Consider the following 17,669-nt stretch of genomic DNA (forward strand, 5'->3'; position numbering starts at 1 on the left):
GATCTGGGGCTGCCGTCGGACGTCACCCAATCGTGAGAACAAGCAGCTTGCTTGTCCTCGGAGAAAATATTGTTCTTTAATATTACATTCTTATACTTTAGCCTTATCTTCCTACTTTTATATATATTCCGTAAAACAATAAGCCATCTCATCAAGGTTGAATGTTCAGTAATATCTGTTAATCTTGTATATTTCCATCTGTGAACGTTACTCTATGTTATAACTTGTTCTATTGATCAATATTATTTGTTTATACATTTAAAATCTAATAAAAATTTTTAAACAAAAAGCAGTTGTTATACAGATGGGGTGTTGTCACGTTGGCAAATAAAGTGAAGAACAGTGGAGAGAGAAGTCGCTGGTGCATTTAAGTTAAACACCCATAGAAATTTATTAAATCTAGGAATCATGACAAACTGTGACAAAATGTACTGGGTCAGTAATTTTTTCTCTCTCCTTTGTTCGCATAAAATCAAGATTTCTCACTTGGAAACAGAGAGTCTCTTAGCGAGATACTCTAATCTACACAACAGAACAAAAGTCACAATGATTATGTGATGCTTTATATCAACTTTAAATATACAAGCAATAATGGCAATTGAGGGACAAAAGGAGAGATAGAGATTACTTTGCTTTCTCCCTCCTGGTCAGGATACAGCACATCACATGAACGGCACCAGTCCAAAAACTAATAATTATGACTAGAATATAAAATAAAGCTCTTGATCCAGAGGAGATCAGCTGCTTCCCGCAGAATAATAATCTTTTTTGTGTCTGTCCAACAGTGCTTGTTTTGAAAGTTTTGAGAGGTGAGCTAATCCACCTTCTTTTCCTGTGCAGACTTCACTGTGACTGGTGGGGAAGTTCCCTCTGTTGCAGTGATGCTGCCACTGCTGCCGTTGCCACTATGCACCATTTCGGATGAATGATTCTCGCCACTGGTCCCAAACTCATTCATGCGCGTGGGGTCCACTTGGTAAATCCAGCGCTGGTACAAATAGATGAAGAACACCACATCTACAGAGGAAGCAGAAAGAAAGTGGTTAGCTAGTAAGTTCTGAAATGTGGTGGGAAGAAGCAAGTGGGTGGCCAGGTGAAAGGAATGGGCAGCACAATCTGATAGAAGGCATAGAACTAAACCTATGTTCTAGTTGTAAGGGGTAAAGTCCCCTGCCACAATTGGACCTAAACCTAACCAAGCTTATGGTGCTAGTTTATATCACATGGATGCTCTGTGCTTAAATACATGTGCCCTGCCATGCATCTGAGAAGGGTAATAGTTGGGACCCTGAGGAACTTCTATCTAGTGACTCATCTGACTCTCTTTGGAGGCATGCAGATAAACTTGGACAAGGACTATTGTTTACGCAGCCTCAGACCACTTGGAACAGCAATTATTAGAGAATATCCAAGGAAGACATAAGAGATATTCTTCTGGCTATGCCAAGGGCCAATCAACTATCATGATGATATCACACTGTGAAGGACATTGCCGATAATAAATGTACCTTCAAAGTAGAGGTTATCACACCACACAATGACGACACCTACAGTTCAACCATTGAGTACCACCTCCTGCATTGTCAGCCCTGATCTCAATGATTCTACCAACATACTAAGGTCGTATATGGAAAAATGTCTTACATGATAATTTTCATTCTTTTAGTTGCAGCAGATGAATCCAGAAACTGGTGGGTTGTATCTGCCTACCAGCAGGTGGATAGAGAAACTGAAATGAAGGCAGTGACCCGGGACGACCAGCTCCTCAGTCGTTCAGTAAATGTCACATCACAAAGCAGAATGAGAAAGATCAAACAAAACCTTCCTCATAACGACACCTCAAGTTTGAACCAAAGTACACAGAACTTTCTGGATGTCTTCTGTCGTTCTTACTATACTCTTCTTTTTTTTTTTTTACCACTGCATTCACACACTGTAAATAAACACGAGAACCAAACCAACATGGCAGGCAGAATGGGAGGGATCCTGGATTCATCTGCTGCAACTAAAGGAAAGAAAATTATCAGGTAAGACATCATTTTTCCTTCCTTAGCCTCCGCAGGTAGATGAATCCAGAAACTGGTGGGATGTACCGAAGCCATCCATTATACTGGGCGGGCCGCTGCTCTCAGAGAGAGAACCACCGTTCCAAATTGTGCGTTGTCCCATGCAGCCACATCCGTTCTAAAATGCCTCACAAATGACAGTCGCAATGCCCATGCAGCAGTGCGACAAATCTCTTCCAAGGAAAGCAAACTTGTTGAATGCGCTCATAATGCCTCTGGCGGGGAACGGCCTGCAACAAGGAATGTCAACATTATCGCCTCCTTCAGCCAGAGAGCTATAGTGGCCTTGGAAACCGCATATCCCTTCCTGGGCCTCAAGATCAGAAGAGAAGATCTGAACAATGGAAATCATTCAACATCAGCAGATAGTGCATAAGGGCTTGCCGAACATCCAACAGTTGCAGAAGCGCAAAAATCTTCTTCCTAAACAAAGGAAGAAAAAAAATAAGCTAACTGAGATGACATTCGGCAGAAAGGAGGGCACTGTTCTCAAGGTAACACCAGACTAAGAAAATCACAGAAAGGGATTCCAAAATAAAAATGTTTGGATCTTGGAGACCCGACGCTCTGACCCACAGCCACCAGGAAAACGATCTGCGGGGTAGATCTGTATTAGAAGCCAAACACAATGGCTCGAAGGGTGCCTTCTGAGGCACCTGCATTACCAAGTTTCAATCCTAAGACCGACAAGGACACCAAGCGGCGGATGAAGCTGAAATGCACTTCGCAGAAAATGTGCCACATCTGGAAGAGCCTCCAGGAAAAAAACAGACACTCGCCCCCTGAGTGTGTTGTACGCCAAACCCTTCTGCAAAGAGGCTAACATCTGAGACACTGACGCCCTCATGGGCAATGAAGCATGACCTGCACACAGTGTTTCAATGGTTGCCACATGCGGGTTTAGCCATCGACAGGAGTGCTTCTGAGCCCAGAGCCACATGCCTATTATGGTATCTAAACAGCCCCCCTCTTTTTTTTTTTTTTTTAAACAAGGTCGACCTCTGAAGAGCTAAGGCAGGAGACCAAAAGGGAGAGATCCCCCAGAAGAACCAGACCCCGAAATAGCAGTCAACAACACTGGAAGTCGAAAAAGGTGCCTTGACCAGGAGCTGCACCCAGTCCACATACCAAGGGTGACATGGCCACTCCGGAGACACCAGAATGACCAGCTCCCCTTCCCCCGCCTGGCTACGAGCGATCCTAAGAAGGATCCCTCTAATCAATGGACAGGGAGGAAAGACATAAGAAGTGATGCCTCCGACCATGGTGTGACAGGGCATTCCGCCCGTGGATCTTTTTCTGCTGAAGAACTTGTCCACCTTGGCATTAGTCTTGGTTGCCATTAGGGTGATCTGCGGAGTCCCCCACTTGCAGCAGAAGAGAAGATAGGCTGGTGGCTGAGGCTCACCGAGACTCCAAAAAGGCATCTCCTACGGAAGTGGAAAATTGTAGCCTGTAACCATCTCAGAAAATCTCGAGGACCCACTGGTCCAAAGTAATCCTGGCCCATTCTTCAGTGAAAGGAGTCAGTCAACCCCCTATCTGTAAACCCGAAGAATGAGCAGGTGCCCCACCATAGCGCGGGATGCCCCGGAGCACTCTAGCATGCTGTTGCCCTGGGATTCCATTTCTCAGAACAAAAGGAAGAGCGTGGTTGGAATGTAGACCGCTAAAAAGCGGCAGAAGGCCAGCCAGGACGGTACCACCAAACTTCGTAAAACCAAGGCCTAGCGGAGCCGACCCTGAAAGCTGATTTGGGCCTCTTCCTCCAGAAGTCCCTGGAATTTGGAGTCCCCCAAATCCCTGATTATCTTTTCCAGATCTTCCCCAAACTGCAATTTTCCTCTAAAGAGTAGCTTAGTGAGGCGCTGGTTAGATGCTATGTCCGCCAACCAACGCTGCAGCCACAGCAAGCACAGGGAGGCCACTGCCAGAGTCATCTGTATGGCAGATGCCCTAACCAGATCATAGAGGGAATCAGGTAAATAGGCTTGGCAAAACTCCATGTGGGGAGCCAGGTCAAAACCTGTTCCTGGTCTAGTGCCTGGTGGAGGCAAAAAGAGCATCTCCTGGCAGCAAAAGAACTAAAAAGGGCAGCCTGCAACACGAGTGCCGACACCTCAAACAAACAAAGAAGTATCAAGCCACTGGTCTTGCCTATCTTTAAACATCACCCCTCCCTCCATGGGGAGAGTGGTCTTCTTGGTGACCACCATCATCAGCACGTCGACTTTTGGAAAAGTAAAATTGTCAAGAAGAGACTATTGCCTAGGCCCGCCAACTGGATAAGACCAGAGGACACGATAAGCTTCCTGAATGGCCTTGTGCATGGTAAAGGCCTTAGCGGGCTTCCTAGTGCTGACCATTTTCAAAGGGACTGCTGTGGCCGATGAAATCTCTGGGTCCGCAACAAACAAAGCATTCAAGGCTCCTGAAATTGGGGACAAAAGCGCATCCTGGAGAAAAACCCGGACTGCCATAGGGTCATTCTGCTCATCTTAGAGGAGCTCACCATCCTCCACCTCTTCTAGATGTGAAGGCCTAGCAGAGTCCCCTGAACCCGAACAGAGAGAAGGAGGAGTGGAGGGAATGGGACAGCAAAGAAGCAACCTCCGACACGGTCAAGTGTCTGTGCTCATGCTGGATCTTCTAAAATGTCCGACATACTCAAATTCCCTGTGGGAGAAGACCCTAGGACCCCCAGAGGCTTGGCCGATGGAGGCTGCGGCAGAGACAGTGACACAAGCGGGAAAAAAATGCCCCAGGGAGCTCTACCCCTGCCTCCCCCGAGGAAATTCCCATTCCACCAGCGTTCCTGCTCAAAGCACCTACGTCCCCCCCTGCCTGCACCACAGCGGGATCCGTCTCAGTCAAGGCAGTAAAAATGGCGTACGTGCCGGGAGAGCAGTCCAACACTAGACACAGCCATGTCTTACAAGCTCAGTCTGCCCGGAAAACTGGCGCTGCACTCATCCGTTGCGTTCCATCTTTTTCCGCAGTGGGAACATCTTTATGCTGGTTCTGCTGCCATGGCACTCTGTGTTTCCTGCGCGCATCGACAACCACAAAAAGAACAAGACTCAGGGCACTCACCATACAGCAGACAGGGCCTAGCAATAGGGCAGTATCTCCTAGGAGGAGTTCAAAAGACACTCCATGGTCCCACAATTGGTCTTTAGCCAAACAAAGGGTTTCACACTCCTGTTTTTGTAAAAAAAAAAAAAAAAAGCTGTAATCAGCAAAGGCTTGCCCTTTTTTTTTGGTGAGGAAGGTTAAAGCAGCTACCTAGCACCCTGTGAGATACCACTGGGATCAGGGGAAAGTGGGGTAAGGCAGGGATCCGGAGTCCAGGTTTGCCATTAAAGTTGGCACCTTCACCCACACATCCCCCTGGCTCAACTAGCAAGGCCCAGGAGCTCCCCACCACACAGAATCCAGGAGCTGGAGAGCATCCATCCACCACCTGCTGGAGATATACTGAAGGACTGAGGAGCTGGACGCCAAGAGTTACTGCTTTCATTTCAGTGTTTTCTATCTCCACCTGCTGGTAGGCAGATAGAACCCACCAGTTTCTGGATTCATCTGCTGCAGAGGCTAAGGAATTTAAGATATATGAAATTATTCCAGTTGGGTTTTACAGGTAGAAGTGGGTGTTAATATCATCTGACTTCTGTTCATATTAGTTTCCTATCAGAATACAAAACAAGCTGATACAACCTATATATGATACAGAGTTAAACATTGTATCTTTCTGCAAATTTTAATGCATAATTGATATGTAATAGTAGAATTTAACAGAATGAAAAAAAATGAATAAATGAATATGATAAGTGCAAAAGTCTGGACATTCTTCCAGATGATTCGTTGTTGTTTAGAGACTTGTTATGCCTTCAACCAGTCAGGTGAAAACAATTCCACAGTTGAACAAATATTCTGACATTCTAACCTGTCAAACAAGAGCGACCAAAATAATAAAGGCGATGGAACTCATTTTATAAGAGGACAGGCTAAAGCTGTCTCTAGCTTGGAAAAGAGACAGCTGAGCGGAAATATGATTGAGGTCTACAAAATCCTGACTGGTGTAGAATGAGTAGAAGTGAATCAATTTTTTTTACTCTTTCAAAAAGTACAAAGACTAGGGGACACTCAATGAAGTTACATGGAAATACTTTTAAAATAAATAGAAGGAAATATTTTTCACTCAGAGAAGCTCTGGAACTCGCTGTTGGAGGAAACGTCCATGGTCTGCTACTGAGATAGAGATGGGAAAGCCACTGCTTGACCTGGGATTGGTAGCATGGAATGTTGCTACTATTTGGGTTTCTGTCAGGTACTTGTGACCTGGATTGGCCACTGTTGGAAACAGGATACTGGGTTAGATGGACCATTGCTCTGGCCCAGTATGGCTATTTTTATGTTATCATCTATTTTTAACAACCATGGGTCCTACAGGCAGCTGTCTGAGCACTGGAAAGGTGAAATTTTGTAACCACTTACCTTGGAATCCTACCACACCAGACCAGGCATGTGGGTTATGCCCTTCTGTCAGCAAATGGAGACAGAAAACTACTTTTCCACTTAGCACTGGTTTAACATAGAAACATGAAGGCAGATAAAGGCCAAATGACCCATCCAGTCTGCCCATCCTCTGTAACCCCCAATTCATCCTGTTCCTAAGCGATCCCACATGCTTATCCCATGCCTTTTTAAAATTGGGAACAGTCCTCGACTCCACCACCTCCACCGGGAGGCCATTCCATGCCTCCACCACCCTTTCTGTGAAATAATACTTCCTCAGGTTGTTCCTAAGCCTATTCTCTCTCAACTTTGTCGTATGCCTCCTCATTCCAGAGCTCTCCTTCATTTGAAAAAGGCTCTCTTCCTGTACATAAATGCCCTTGAGATATTTAAATGTTTCTATCATGCCTCCTCTCTCCCAGCGTATACATGTTGAAGTTCATAAGCCTGTCCCTATAATTTTTGCATTCAAGACCATTTACTAATTTCGTAGCCGCCCTCTGGACCAACTCCATCCTGTTTATATCTTTCCGTAGGTGCGGTCTCCAGAACTGCACACATACTCCAAATGAGGCCTCACCAGAGATTTATACAACGGCACTATCACCTCCTTTTCCCTGCTGGTCATGCCTATCTTTATGCACCCAAGCATCCTTCTGGCTTTGGCCGTCGCTTTCTCTGTTTGAAAGCTTTAAGGTTGTCAGACACAATCACCCCCAAGTCCCGCTCTTCCTTCACACACTGAAGCACTACATCCCCTATACTGTACCGTTCCCTTGGATTTTTGCGACCCAAGTGCATGACTCTGCATTTTTTGGGATTAAACCTTAGTTGCCAAATATTGGTCCATTCTACTAGCTTCGCTAGGTCCTTCCTCATGTCATTCACACCCTCCAGGGTGTCCACCCTGTTGCAGAGTTTAGTATCATCCACAAAGAGACAAACCTTACCAGACAGTCCTTCCACAATATCGCTCACAAAGACCTGGCCCTAGGACCGATCCTTGCGGTACTCCACTGACGACCTCCTTTTTTTCAGAGCAAACTCCATTTACTACCACCCTCTGACTCCTACCATTCAACCAATTATTTACCCAATCCGTTACTCTAGGTCCCACACTGAGGGCACTCAATTTATTTATCAGTTGCCTGTGCGGAACCGTGTCAAAGGTTTTGCTGAAATCCAAGTATACCACATCAAGCACCCCTCCCACATCCAACTGTTTGGTCACCCAGTCGAAGAAGACAGTCAGATTCGTCTGACACGACCTGCCACTAGTGAAGCCATGCTGCCTCCGGTCCCGCATTCCATGTAGTTCAAGAAATGTCACAATCCTCCTCTTTAGAAGCGTTTCCATTAGCTTACTCACCACCGAGGTCAGACTGACAGGTCTGTAATTCTCTACCTCCTCCTTACTTCCACTCTGTGCAATGGAACCAGTTTCTAAGGAAGCACTGAAGAGGTCCGTCAGCGGAGCCGACAGAACTTATCTGAGTACAGCGAATGATACATACCTGTAGCAGGTGTTCTCCGAGGACAGCAGGCTGATTGTTCTCACGACTGGGTTGACGTCCACGGCAGCCCCCACCAACCGGAACAAAACTTTGCGGGCGGCCCCGCACGCAGGGCACGCCCACCGCGCATGCGCGGCCGCCTTCCCGCCCGTGCGCGACCGTTCCCGCTCAGTTGAATGACAAGCAAAATGAGTAAAACGCAACTCCAAAGGGGAGGAGGGAGGGTAGGTGAGAACAATCAGCCTGCTGTCCTCGGAGAGCACCTGCTACAGGTATGTATCATTCGCTTTCTCCGAGGACAAGCAGGCTGCTTGTTCTCACGACTGGGGTATCCCTAGCTCTCAGGCTCACTCAAAACAAGAACCCAGGTCAATTGAACCTCGCAACGGCGAGGGCATAACAGAAATTGACCTACGAAGAACAACTAACTGAGAGTGCAGCCTGACCAGAATAAATTTGGGTCCTGGAGGGTGGAGTTGGATTTAAACCCCAAACAGATTCTGCAGCACCGACTGCCCGAACCGACTATCACGTCGGGTATCCTGCTGGAGGCAGTAATGTGATGTGAATGTGTGGACAGATGACCACGTCGCAGCCTTGCAAATCTCTTCAATAGTGGCTGACTTCAGGTGAGCCACCGACGCTGCCATGGCTCTGACACTATGAGCCGTGACATGACCCTCAAGAGTCAGCCCAGCCTGGGCGTAAGTGAAGGAAATGCAATCTGCTAGCCAATTGGAGATGGTGCGTTTCCCGACAGCGACCCCTTTCCTGTTGGGGTCGAAAGACACAAACAATTGGGCGGACTGTCTGTGGTGCTGTGTCCGCTCCAAATAGAAGGCCAACGCTCGCTTGCAGTCCAATGTGTGCAACTGACGTTCAGCAGGGCGGGTATGCGGTCTGGGAAAGAATGTTGGCAAGACAACTGACTGGTTAAGATGGAACTCCGACACCACCTTTGGCAGGAACTTAGGGTGAGTGCGGAGCACTACTCTGTTATGATGAAATTTAGTATACGGAGCATGAGCTACCAGGGCTTGAAGCTCACTGACCCTACGAGCTGAAGTAACTGCCACCAAGAAAATGACCTTCCATGTCAAGTACTTCAGATGGCATGAATTCAGTGGCTCAAAAGGAGGTTTCATCAGCTGGGTGAGGACGACGTTGAGATCCCATGACACTGCAGGAGGCTTGACAGGGGGCTTTGACAAAAGCAAGCCTCTCATGAATCGAACGACTAAAGGCTCTCCAGAGATGGCTTTACCCTCTACACGAAGATGGTAAGCACTAATCGCACTAAGGTGATTCCTTACTGAGTTGGTCTTGAGACCAGACTCTGATAAGTGCAGAAGGTATTCAAGCAGGTTCTGTGCAGGGCAAGAACGAGGTTGTAGGGCCTTGCTCTCACACCAAACGACAAACCTCCTCCACTTGAAAAAGTAACTCTTCTTAGTGGAATCCTTCCTAGAGGCAAGCAAGACACAGGAGACACCCTCAGACAGACCCAACGCAGCGAAGTCTACGCCCTCAACATCCAGGCAGTGAGAGCCAGAGACTGAAGGTTGGGGTGCAGAAGCGCTCCGTCGTTCTGCGAAATGACAGTCGGAAAACATTCCAATCTCCACGGTTCTTCGGAGGACAACTCCAGAAGAAGAGGGAACCAGATCTGGCGGGGCCAAAAAGGCGCTATCAGAATCATGGTGCCGTGGTCTTGCTTGAGCTTCAGTAAGGTCTTCCCCACCAAAGGTATGGGAGGATAAGCATACAGGAGGCCGGTCCCCCAATGGAGGAGAAAGGCATCCGACGCTAGTCTGCCGTGTGCCTGTATTCTGGAACAGAACAGAGGCAGCTTGTGGTTGGTCTGAGAGGTGAAAAGATCCACCGAGGGAGTGCCCCACTCTCGGAAGATCTTGCGTACCACTCTGGAATGGAGCGACCACTCGTGCGGTTGCATGACTCTGCTCAGTCTGTCGGCCAGACTGTTGTTTACACCTGCCAGGTATGTGGCTTGCAGAAGCATGCCGAACTGGCAGGCCCAACGCCACATCCCGACGGCTTCCTGACACAGGGGGCGAGATCCGGTGCCCCCCTGCTTGTTGATGTAATACATTGCAACCTGATTGTGTGTCCGAATTTGGATAATTTGACAGGACAGCCGATCTCTGAAATCCTTCAGTGCGTTCCAGACCGCTCGGAGCTCCAGGAGGTTGATCTGCAGATCCTTTTCCTGGAGGGACCACAGTCCCTGGGTGTGAAGCCCATCGACATGAGCTCCCCACCCCAGGCGAGATGCATCCGTCGTTAGCACTTTCATGGGCTGTGGAATTTGGAATGGGCGTCCCAGGGTCAAATTGGTCTGAATGGTCCACCAGTGCAGTGAAGTGTGGCAACTGGTGGAGAGGCGGATGACATCTTCTAGATTCCCGGTGGCCTGGCACCACTGGGAAGCTAGGGTCCATTGAGCAGATCTCATGTGAAGACGAGCCATGGGAGTCACATGAACTGTAGAGGCCATATGACCTAGGAGTCTCAACATCTGCCGAGCTGTGACCTGCTGAGACGCTCTGGTCTGGGAAGCGAGGGACAGGAGGTTGTGGGCCCTCGCTTCGGGAAGAAAGGCCTGAGCCGTCTGAGAATTCAGCAGAGCTCCTATGAATTCCAGAGATTGGACTGGCTGGAGATGGGACTTTTGGTAATTTATCACAAACTCCAGCAGCTCCAGGAGGTGAATAGTGCACTGTATGGACCGGAGAGCTCCTGCCTCCGAGGTGTTCTTGACCAGCCAATCGTCGAGATATGGGAACACGTGCACTCCCAGCTTGCGTAGATACGCCGCGACCACCACGAGGCACTTCGTGAACACCCGTGGGGCAGAGGCGAGCCCAAAGGGCAGCACACAATACTGAAAGTGCTGTGTGCCCAGGCGGAATCTGAGATACTATGAGCTGGCAGTATCGGGATGTGAGTGTATGCGTCCTTTAAATCCAGGGAACATAGCCAATCGTTTTTCTGAATCATTGGCAGAAGGGTGCCCAAGGAAAGCATCCTGAACTTCTCTTTGACCAGGTATTTGTTCAGGCCTCTTAGGTCTAGGATGGGGCGCATCTCCCCTGTCTTCTTTTCCACAAGGAAGTACCTGGAATAGAATCCCTGCCCTTCCTGCCCGGGTGGCACGGGCTCGACCGCATTGGCGCTGAGAAGGGCGGAGAGTTCCTCTGCAAGCACCTGCTTGTGATGGGAGCTGAAGGATTGGGCTCCCGGAGGACAATTTGGTGGAGGGGAGGCCAAATTCAGGGCATATCCGCACTATTTGGAGAACCCACTGGTCGGAGGTTATTAGAGGCCACCTTTGGTGAAAAAGTTTTAACCTCCCCCCGACTGGCAGATCGTCCGGTACAGACACTTTGATGGCGGCTATGTTCCCATGGATCCAGTCAAAAACCCGTCCCCGGTTTTTGCTGTGGAGGCGCCGGGGGCTGCTTAGGCACGCGCTGGGACTGTCCCTGTGCCTGATGAGGCCTTCGGGCCGGCTGGGTGTACCTACGCTTGTTGTAGGCATAGGGCGCAGCCTGCCTGGCCCGGGAAAAACGTCCACCTGCTGAGGTGGATGCTGAAGGCGCCCGGTGGAAGAGCTTGTCGAAGGCGGTTTCCCGCTGGTGTAGTTGGTCCACCAACTGCTCGACCTTCTCACCAAAAATATTATCCCCCCGGCAAGGGACATCGGCCAGCCGCTGCTGGGTGCGGTTGTCCAGGTCAGAGGCACGCAGCCATGAGAGCCTGCGCATCACTATACCTTGGGCCGCAGCTCGAGATGCCACATCACAGGTGTCATATATACCCCTGGACAGGAACTTTCTGCACGCCTTCAGCTGCCTGACCACCTCCTGAAAAGGCCTGGACTGCTCCGGGGGGAGCTTGTCGACCAGGTCCGCCAGTTGCTTCACATTATTCCGCATGTGTATGCTCGTGTAGAGCTGGTAGGATTGGATGCGGGTCACGAGCATTGAAGATTGGTAGGCCTTCCTCCCAAACGAGTCCAGAGTGCGAGACTCCCGCCCCGGGGGCACCGAGGCGGTATCCCTCGAACTCCGTGCCCTCTTGAGAGCAGAGTCCACGACCGCCGAGTCATGAGGCAATTGAGGTCGCATTAACTCTGGGTCTGAGTGGATCCTGTATTGGGACTCCGCTTTCTTGGGGATGGTGGGGTTAGATAATGGTCTTAACCAGTTCTGAAGCAGTGTCTCTTTGAGGACATTGTGCAACGGTACCATGGAGGACTCTCTAGGTGGTGATGGATAGTCGAGGACCTCGAGAATCTCGGCCCTCGGCTCATCCACAGAGACCACGGGGAAGGGAATGCAGATAGACATATCCCTGACGAAGGAGGCAAAGGAGAGGCTCTCAGGTGGCGAGAGCTTCCTCTCCGGTGAAGGAGTGGGGTCGGAGGGAAGGCCCACAGACTCCTCTGAGGAGAAATATCTGGGGTCCTCCTCCTCCCCCCACGAGGCCTCTTCCTCGGTGTCGGACATGAGCTCCTGTAGCTCAGACCTCAACTGGGCCCGGCTCGACTTCGAGGCACCGAGTCCTCGGTGGCGTCGTCGAGCAGTGGACTCCCGCGCCGGCGGGGATGAAGCTCCCTCCATCGACGTCGACGGGGACTCCACCTGCGTGGCGGTCGAGACCGGCATCGCATGCGGCGTCGAAGGCCTCGGCACCGGGCTAGAGCACGCCGGCGCCTCCATCAACGGTGCCGGGGGCGCAAGCACCCCCGGCGCCGGCACAGTCTGGCGCATCAGCCCTTCCAGGATCCCCGGAAGGATGGCTCGGAGGCACTCGTCAAGGCCCGCTGTCGGGAAAGGCGAGGGGGCCGGTAGAGGTGCCGGTGCCGGAATCTGCTCGGGTCCAGGAGACGGCACCGAAGTGCTGGTGCCCTGACGTAGCGATACCTCTACCACCGAGGGGGAACGCTCCTCCCGGCGCTGCCGCTTCCTCGGCGTCGAGTCATCTCTGGAGCCGGTAGCCACATGCGCCGTGGGCGACCGATGACGGTGCTTTTTAGCCTTCTTCCGGTGCCTGTCATTGGCGCTCGGCGGTACCAAGGAGGAGGAGGTAGATCCCCCTCGGCCTCGAGGGATCGGGTCCGACAGGGTTCGGTCCCGAGGGCCCTGGGTAGAGGGAGTGACCGGGGCCGATTGCCCACGCGGCCGCTCACCCTTGCCATCTCCGGAAGACCGGCGGGCCAACGGGACCTGTGCTCCTGGGGTCGGTGCCGATTTCGTGGACGTCGGTACCGGTACTGAAGATCCGGCCGTCGACACCGATGCCGTCGAAGTCGAGGGGCCGGCACAATTTTTTACGAAAAGACGGTCCCGAAGAACCTGCCTCGCCACCTGTGTCCATTTCCGTAAACCGAGACACAAGGTGCACGTCTTGGTATCGTGCTCCGGACCGAGGCACCAAGCGTGAGTGTCGGTCTGCGAGATATGCCGGCCGCACCGACCACACTTCTTAAATCCACTCGGGACCTTCGAGGACATCGACGGAAAAATCGCTTCGGCGAAGTCAAAGTCGTCAATGGTGGCGGTAAAAATCACACCTCGAAAAATAAATCGACTGCGCGGCCACAAGGCTGCAACGAGGTGCCCCCGCTAAAAGTACGATTAGAAAAACAAAGTTTTCTTTCTTTTTTTTTTTTTTAAACAGAACAAAAGAAAACAATCAAAGAAAAACAACAAAGAAAAAACTCGCGTCTAAGGCGCGGTCCGGTTTCCGGGGCTGACAGAGAGAGAGACCAACACGGCTCTCTCCAGTGCGGAAAAGAAAAGACTGAGCGGGAACGGTTGCGCACAGGCGGGAAGACGGCCGCGCATGTGCGGTGGGCGTGCCCTGTGTACGGGACCGCCCGCAAAGTTTTTGTTCCGGTTGGTGGGGGCTGCCGTGGACGTCAACCCAGTCGTGAGAATAAGCAGCCTGCTTGTCCTCGGAGAAAATACAAATACACCATAAGTCAAACCAAAACCATAATCGGACCAAATTACAAGGACACACATAAACATTTCCAACTCGTGAACAAACTATTAGATATCACACCAGTCACAACCAACAGCAAACAAACTCCTGGAGCAGACAATCTCACGAGATACTTCAACAAAATAATTGTACATCTACAACTTAAAATACCTGTCAGTACCATCGACTATGCTGATCTCCTTAACTGCCTAGACCCAGTCCCTGGCATTCACCGAGCGGACAGGACCTGGACTAACTTCGAGATATTATCAGAGAATATCATATCCCAAACGCTCAAAAGATTTGCCAAATCTCACTGTAAACTAGATATATGCCCAAACAACCTGATGACATCTGCTCCTCAACAATTCATAAACGACATAACGAAACACCTGAATTACATGCTACAAAATGGACTTTTCCTGAAGGAAAAAAGAAACATTTTACTCACCCCCATACCCAAAGACGCAAAGAAAAGTGCTGGTGAACTAACTACAGACCAGTAGCATCCATTCCCTTAATAACCAAATTAACGGAAGGGTTGGTGACCAAACAATTTACAAACTATTTAGATAAATTCTCAATACTTTACTACTCCCAGTCAGGATTTCGGTCTAACCACAGTACCGAAACAGTATTAGTCACTCTCATGACTAAATTCAAACTAACGATTGCAACTGGTAAGAACATACTACTTTTACAATTTGACATGTCAAGCGCTTTCGACATGGTTGACCATGGAATTTTATTACACATCCTTGAATACTTCGGAATCGGAGGCAACGTCCTCAATTGGTTCAAGGGATTCTTAACCACAAGATCATACCAAGTGACATCTAACTCGACTATTTCAGCCACATGGGTACCTGAATGCAGAGTACCACAAGGATCCCCCCTCTCGCCGACTCTATTCAACTTAATGATGATACCCTTGGCAAAATTACTATCAAATCAAAACCTTAATCCATACATATATGCAGATGACGTAACGATCTACATCCCATTCAAACAAGACCTAAAAGAAATTTCCAATGACATCAACCAAAGTCTGCATATCATGCATTCTTGGGCGGATACATTTTGACTGAAACTCAATGCAGAAAAAACCCAGTGCCTAATACTCACCTCTCAACGCAACAAAAAAGAATTCACCGCCATTAACACACCAACTCTAAACCTTCCTATTTCAGAAACCCTAAAAATTCTTGGAGTCACCATTGATCGACACCTAACACTAGAGAACCACGCGAAAAACACAATCAAGAAGATGTTCCACTCAATGTGGAAATTAAAAAGAATAAGACCTTTCTTCCCAAGGAGTGTTTTCCGCAACCTGGTACAATCAATAGTGCTCAGTCATTTAGACTATTGTAACACACAATATGCCGGCTGCAAAGAACAAATCAAGACACTTCAAACAGCCCAGAACACTGCAGCTAGACTCATATTTGGCAAAACAAAATTTGAAAGTGCTAAGCCCTTACGAGAAAAATTACACTGGCTCCCACTTAAGGAACGCATCACGTTCAAAATATGCTCACTAGTTCACAAAATTATCCATGATAACGCACCAGCTTACATGTCCGACCTGATAGACCTACCACCTAGGAATGCCAAAAGATCATTTCGCACATTCCTTGATTTGCACTTCCCCAACTGCAAAGGTATGAAATACAAACTAATGCATGTGTCAAACTTTACCTACCTGAGCACACAATTATGGAACGCATTGCCGCGCAGCTTGAAATCGATCTATGAAAGAACGAACTTCTGCATACTACTGAAGACCCATCTCTTTAACAAAGTGTACCACAAAGATCAACCAATGTGAATATGCACAACTCGCCCATTTATATTCAGAACTGTTTCATAATATCTGCTTGTATACTATTACTTTGTTTTATTATCATCATGCTGACCAAGATCCTTCTGTAATACTAAATGTTTATTTTCTAGCATTCTTCCACTACTCATGATGTATTGTAAGCCACTTTGAGCCTGCAAAGAGGTGGGAAAATGTGGGATACAAATGCAACAAATAAAAATAATAAATAAATCATGTAGTCAGGGACTTCACCATAGAGAATTTTGTGTACTAGGGAGCAGATTTTAAATGTGAAATCCATTCACACTCCTCTTCTATCTCATTGCTTTAATAGACTCATAATCCAGCCTTTCCTCCACTTAAATTAAGAATTGCTCTACAATACCTACTTGCTATATTACTATCATGTTGCCCAAGATTCTTCTGTAACACTAATAGTCTAATTTCTAATGTATTTCCACCATTCATGATATATTGTAAGCCACTATTATGTTACCCAAGACCCTTCTGTAACACTAAATGTCTATTTTCTAATGTATTACCACCATTCATGATGTATTGTAAGCCACATTGAGCCTGCAAAGAGGTGGGAAAATGTGGGATACAAATGCAATAAATAAATAAATACATACGTATAGTATGAGGTGGAGAATAAGATACTCACCATCTCTGAGGCAGCCTATCCTGTACATCATAGGCATTTTGATGACAAAGGCAAAGAGGTCATCAATGAAGGTGTTCAGAGCTTTGTAGGTCAGCATTCTCCAGGGCAGATGTGCCACTGACTTCAGTTTGTAGTTGATGAAGAGCTGTGGAGTCATGGTAATAAATCCTGGTGAAAGAAATGAAGAGAAAAATTCAGAGCAGAGAACACCTGGAGTGGCTTGGGCTAAGGACAGACCCTAGAAGGACTGGGCTAAGACTGGACACCAAGAGGGAAGATTTAAGGGTCTCAGGGGCTGATGCTCAAAGATTCTCTACTGTAAACCTAGTGTAGAAAAATTGCCGAGGTATGCTCAGAGTAATGGGCATGCAAATTAATGCCGTGTTACAATCACGGCAGTAATTTGCTACTCAGCACTAATTTTCCTGTCAGTGCCTTAGAGGTGATTGGCTCAGGCATTAACAGGAAAAGTTGACAACCCCCCCCCCCCCCAATGCCACAGCAATAGCCCCTTACTCCCAACCCAGCCCCCTCTTCCTGCCTTGGTGTCTAGCGGCACCCACCCACCCAGACCTTTAAAAAAAATGCCCCTGTGGCTGCCCCTCCCTCCCGTCCAGCAGAAGTCCTGCCCTGGTGGTCTAGTGGTTCTCCCTCCCTCATGGCTAGGCCAAGTCCACCCAGCCTGGTGGTCTAGTAAGGCCCCACCCACCCCCAGACCCCTGTACCTCGAATAAGCAGGAGTGATGCCCAATCACTCTTGCTCCTCTGGGTGTGGCCTAACTATAGCAGTAGTGAGTGGGCATCACTCCTGCTTCCTTCAAGGTACAGGGGTCTGGGGATGGGTTGGGCCTCACTAGACCAACAGGCATGCCAGGTTGACTGGGAGGACAGAGCCTGACCAGGAGGGTCACCAGGTTAGTCAGGCCTGGCCTGGTCTTGTCTGGCTTGGGGGGGGGGCACTGGACCACCAGACTATTTGTGACTGGAGTGAAGGGGTTTGGGGGGGGGGGGCTATTGGACAACCACGGTATTTTTAAGGATTTTTGGGGTGGGAGGGCAGGGCTGATGATCAG

The 17,669-nt window shown here is 48.9% G+C and overlaps 1 protein-coding gene across 1 annotated transcript in view; it reads right to left on the reverse strand.

Annotated features, from left to right (window-relative positions):
• Positions 1 to 547: 547 nt before the first annotated feature.
• Positions 548 to 17,669, reverse strand: part of CLPTM1 (CLPTM1 regulator of GABA type A receptor forward trafficking) — a 667,471-nt gene continuing 650,349 nt past the window's right edge. Inside the window, 2 exon segments of the mRNA XM_030218474.1 lie at positions 548 to 1,017; positions 16,597 to 16,764. Of these exon segments, the coding sequence (XP_030074334.1) occupies positions 815 to 1,017; positions 16,597 to 16,764 (371 nt within the window). The 3' untranslated portion in view covers positions 548 to 814.

Source organism: Microcaecilia unicolor, chromosome 11 (assembly GCF_901765095.1).
Source record: "Microcaecilia unicolor chromosome 11, aMicUni1.1, whole genome shotgun sequence".
NCBI lineage: Eukaryota > Metazoa > Chordata > Amphibia > Gymnophiona > Siphonopidae > Microcaecilia > Microcaecilia unicolor.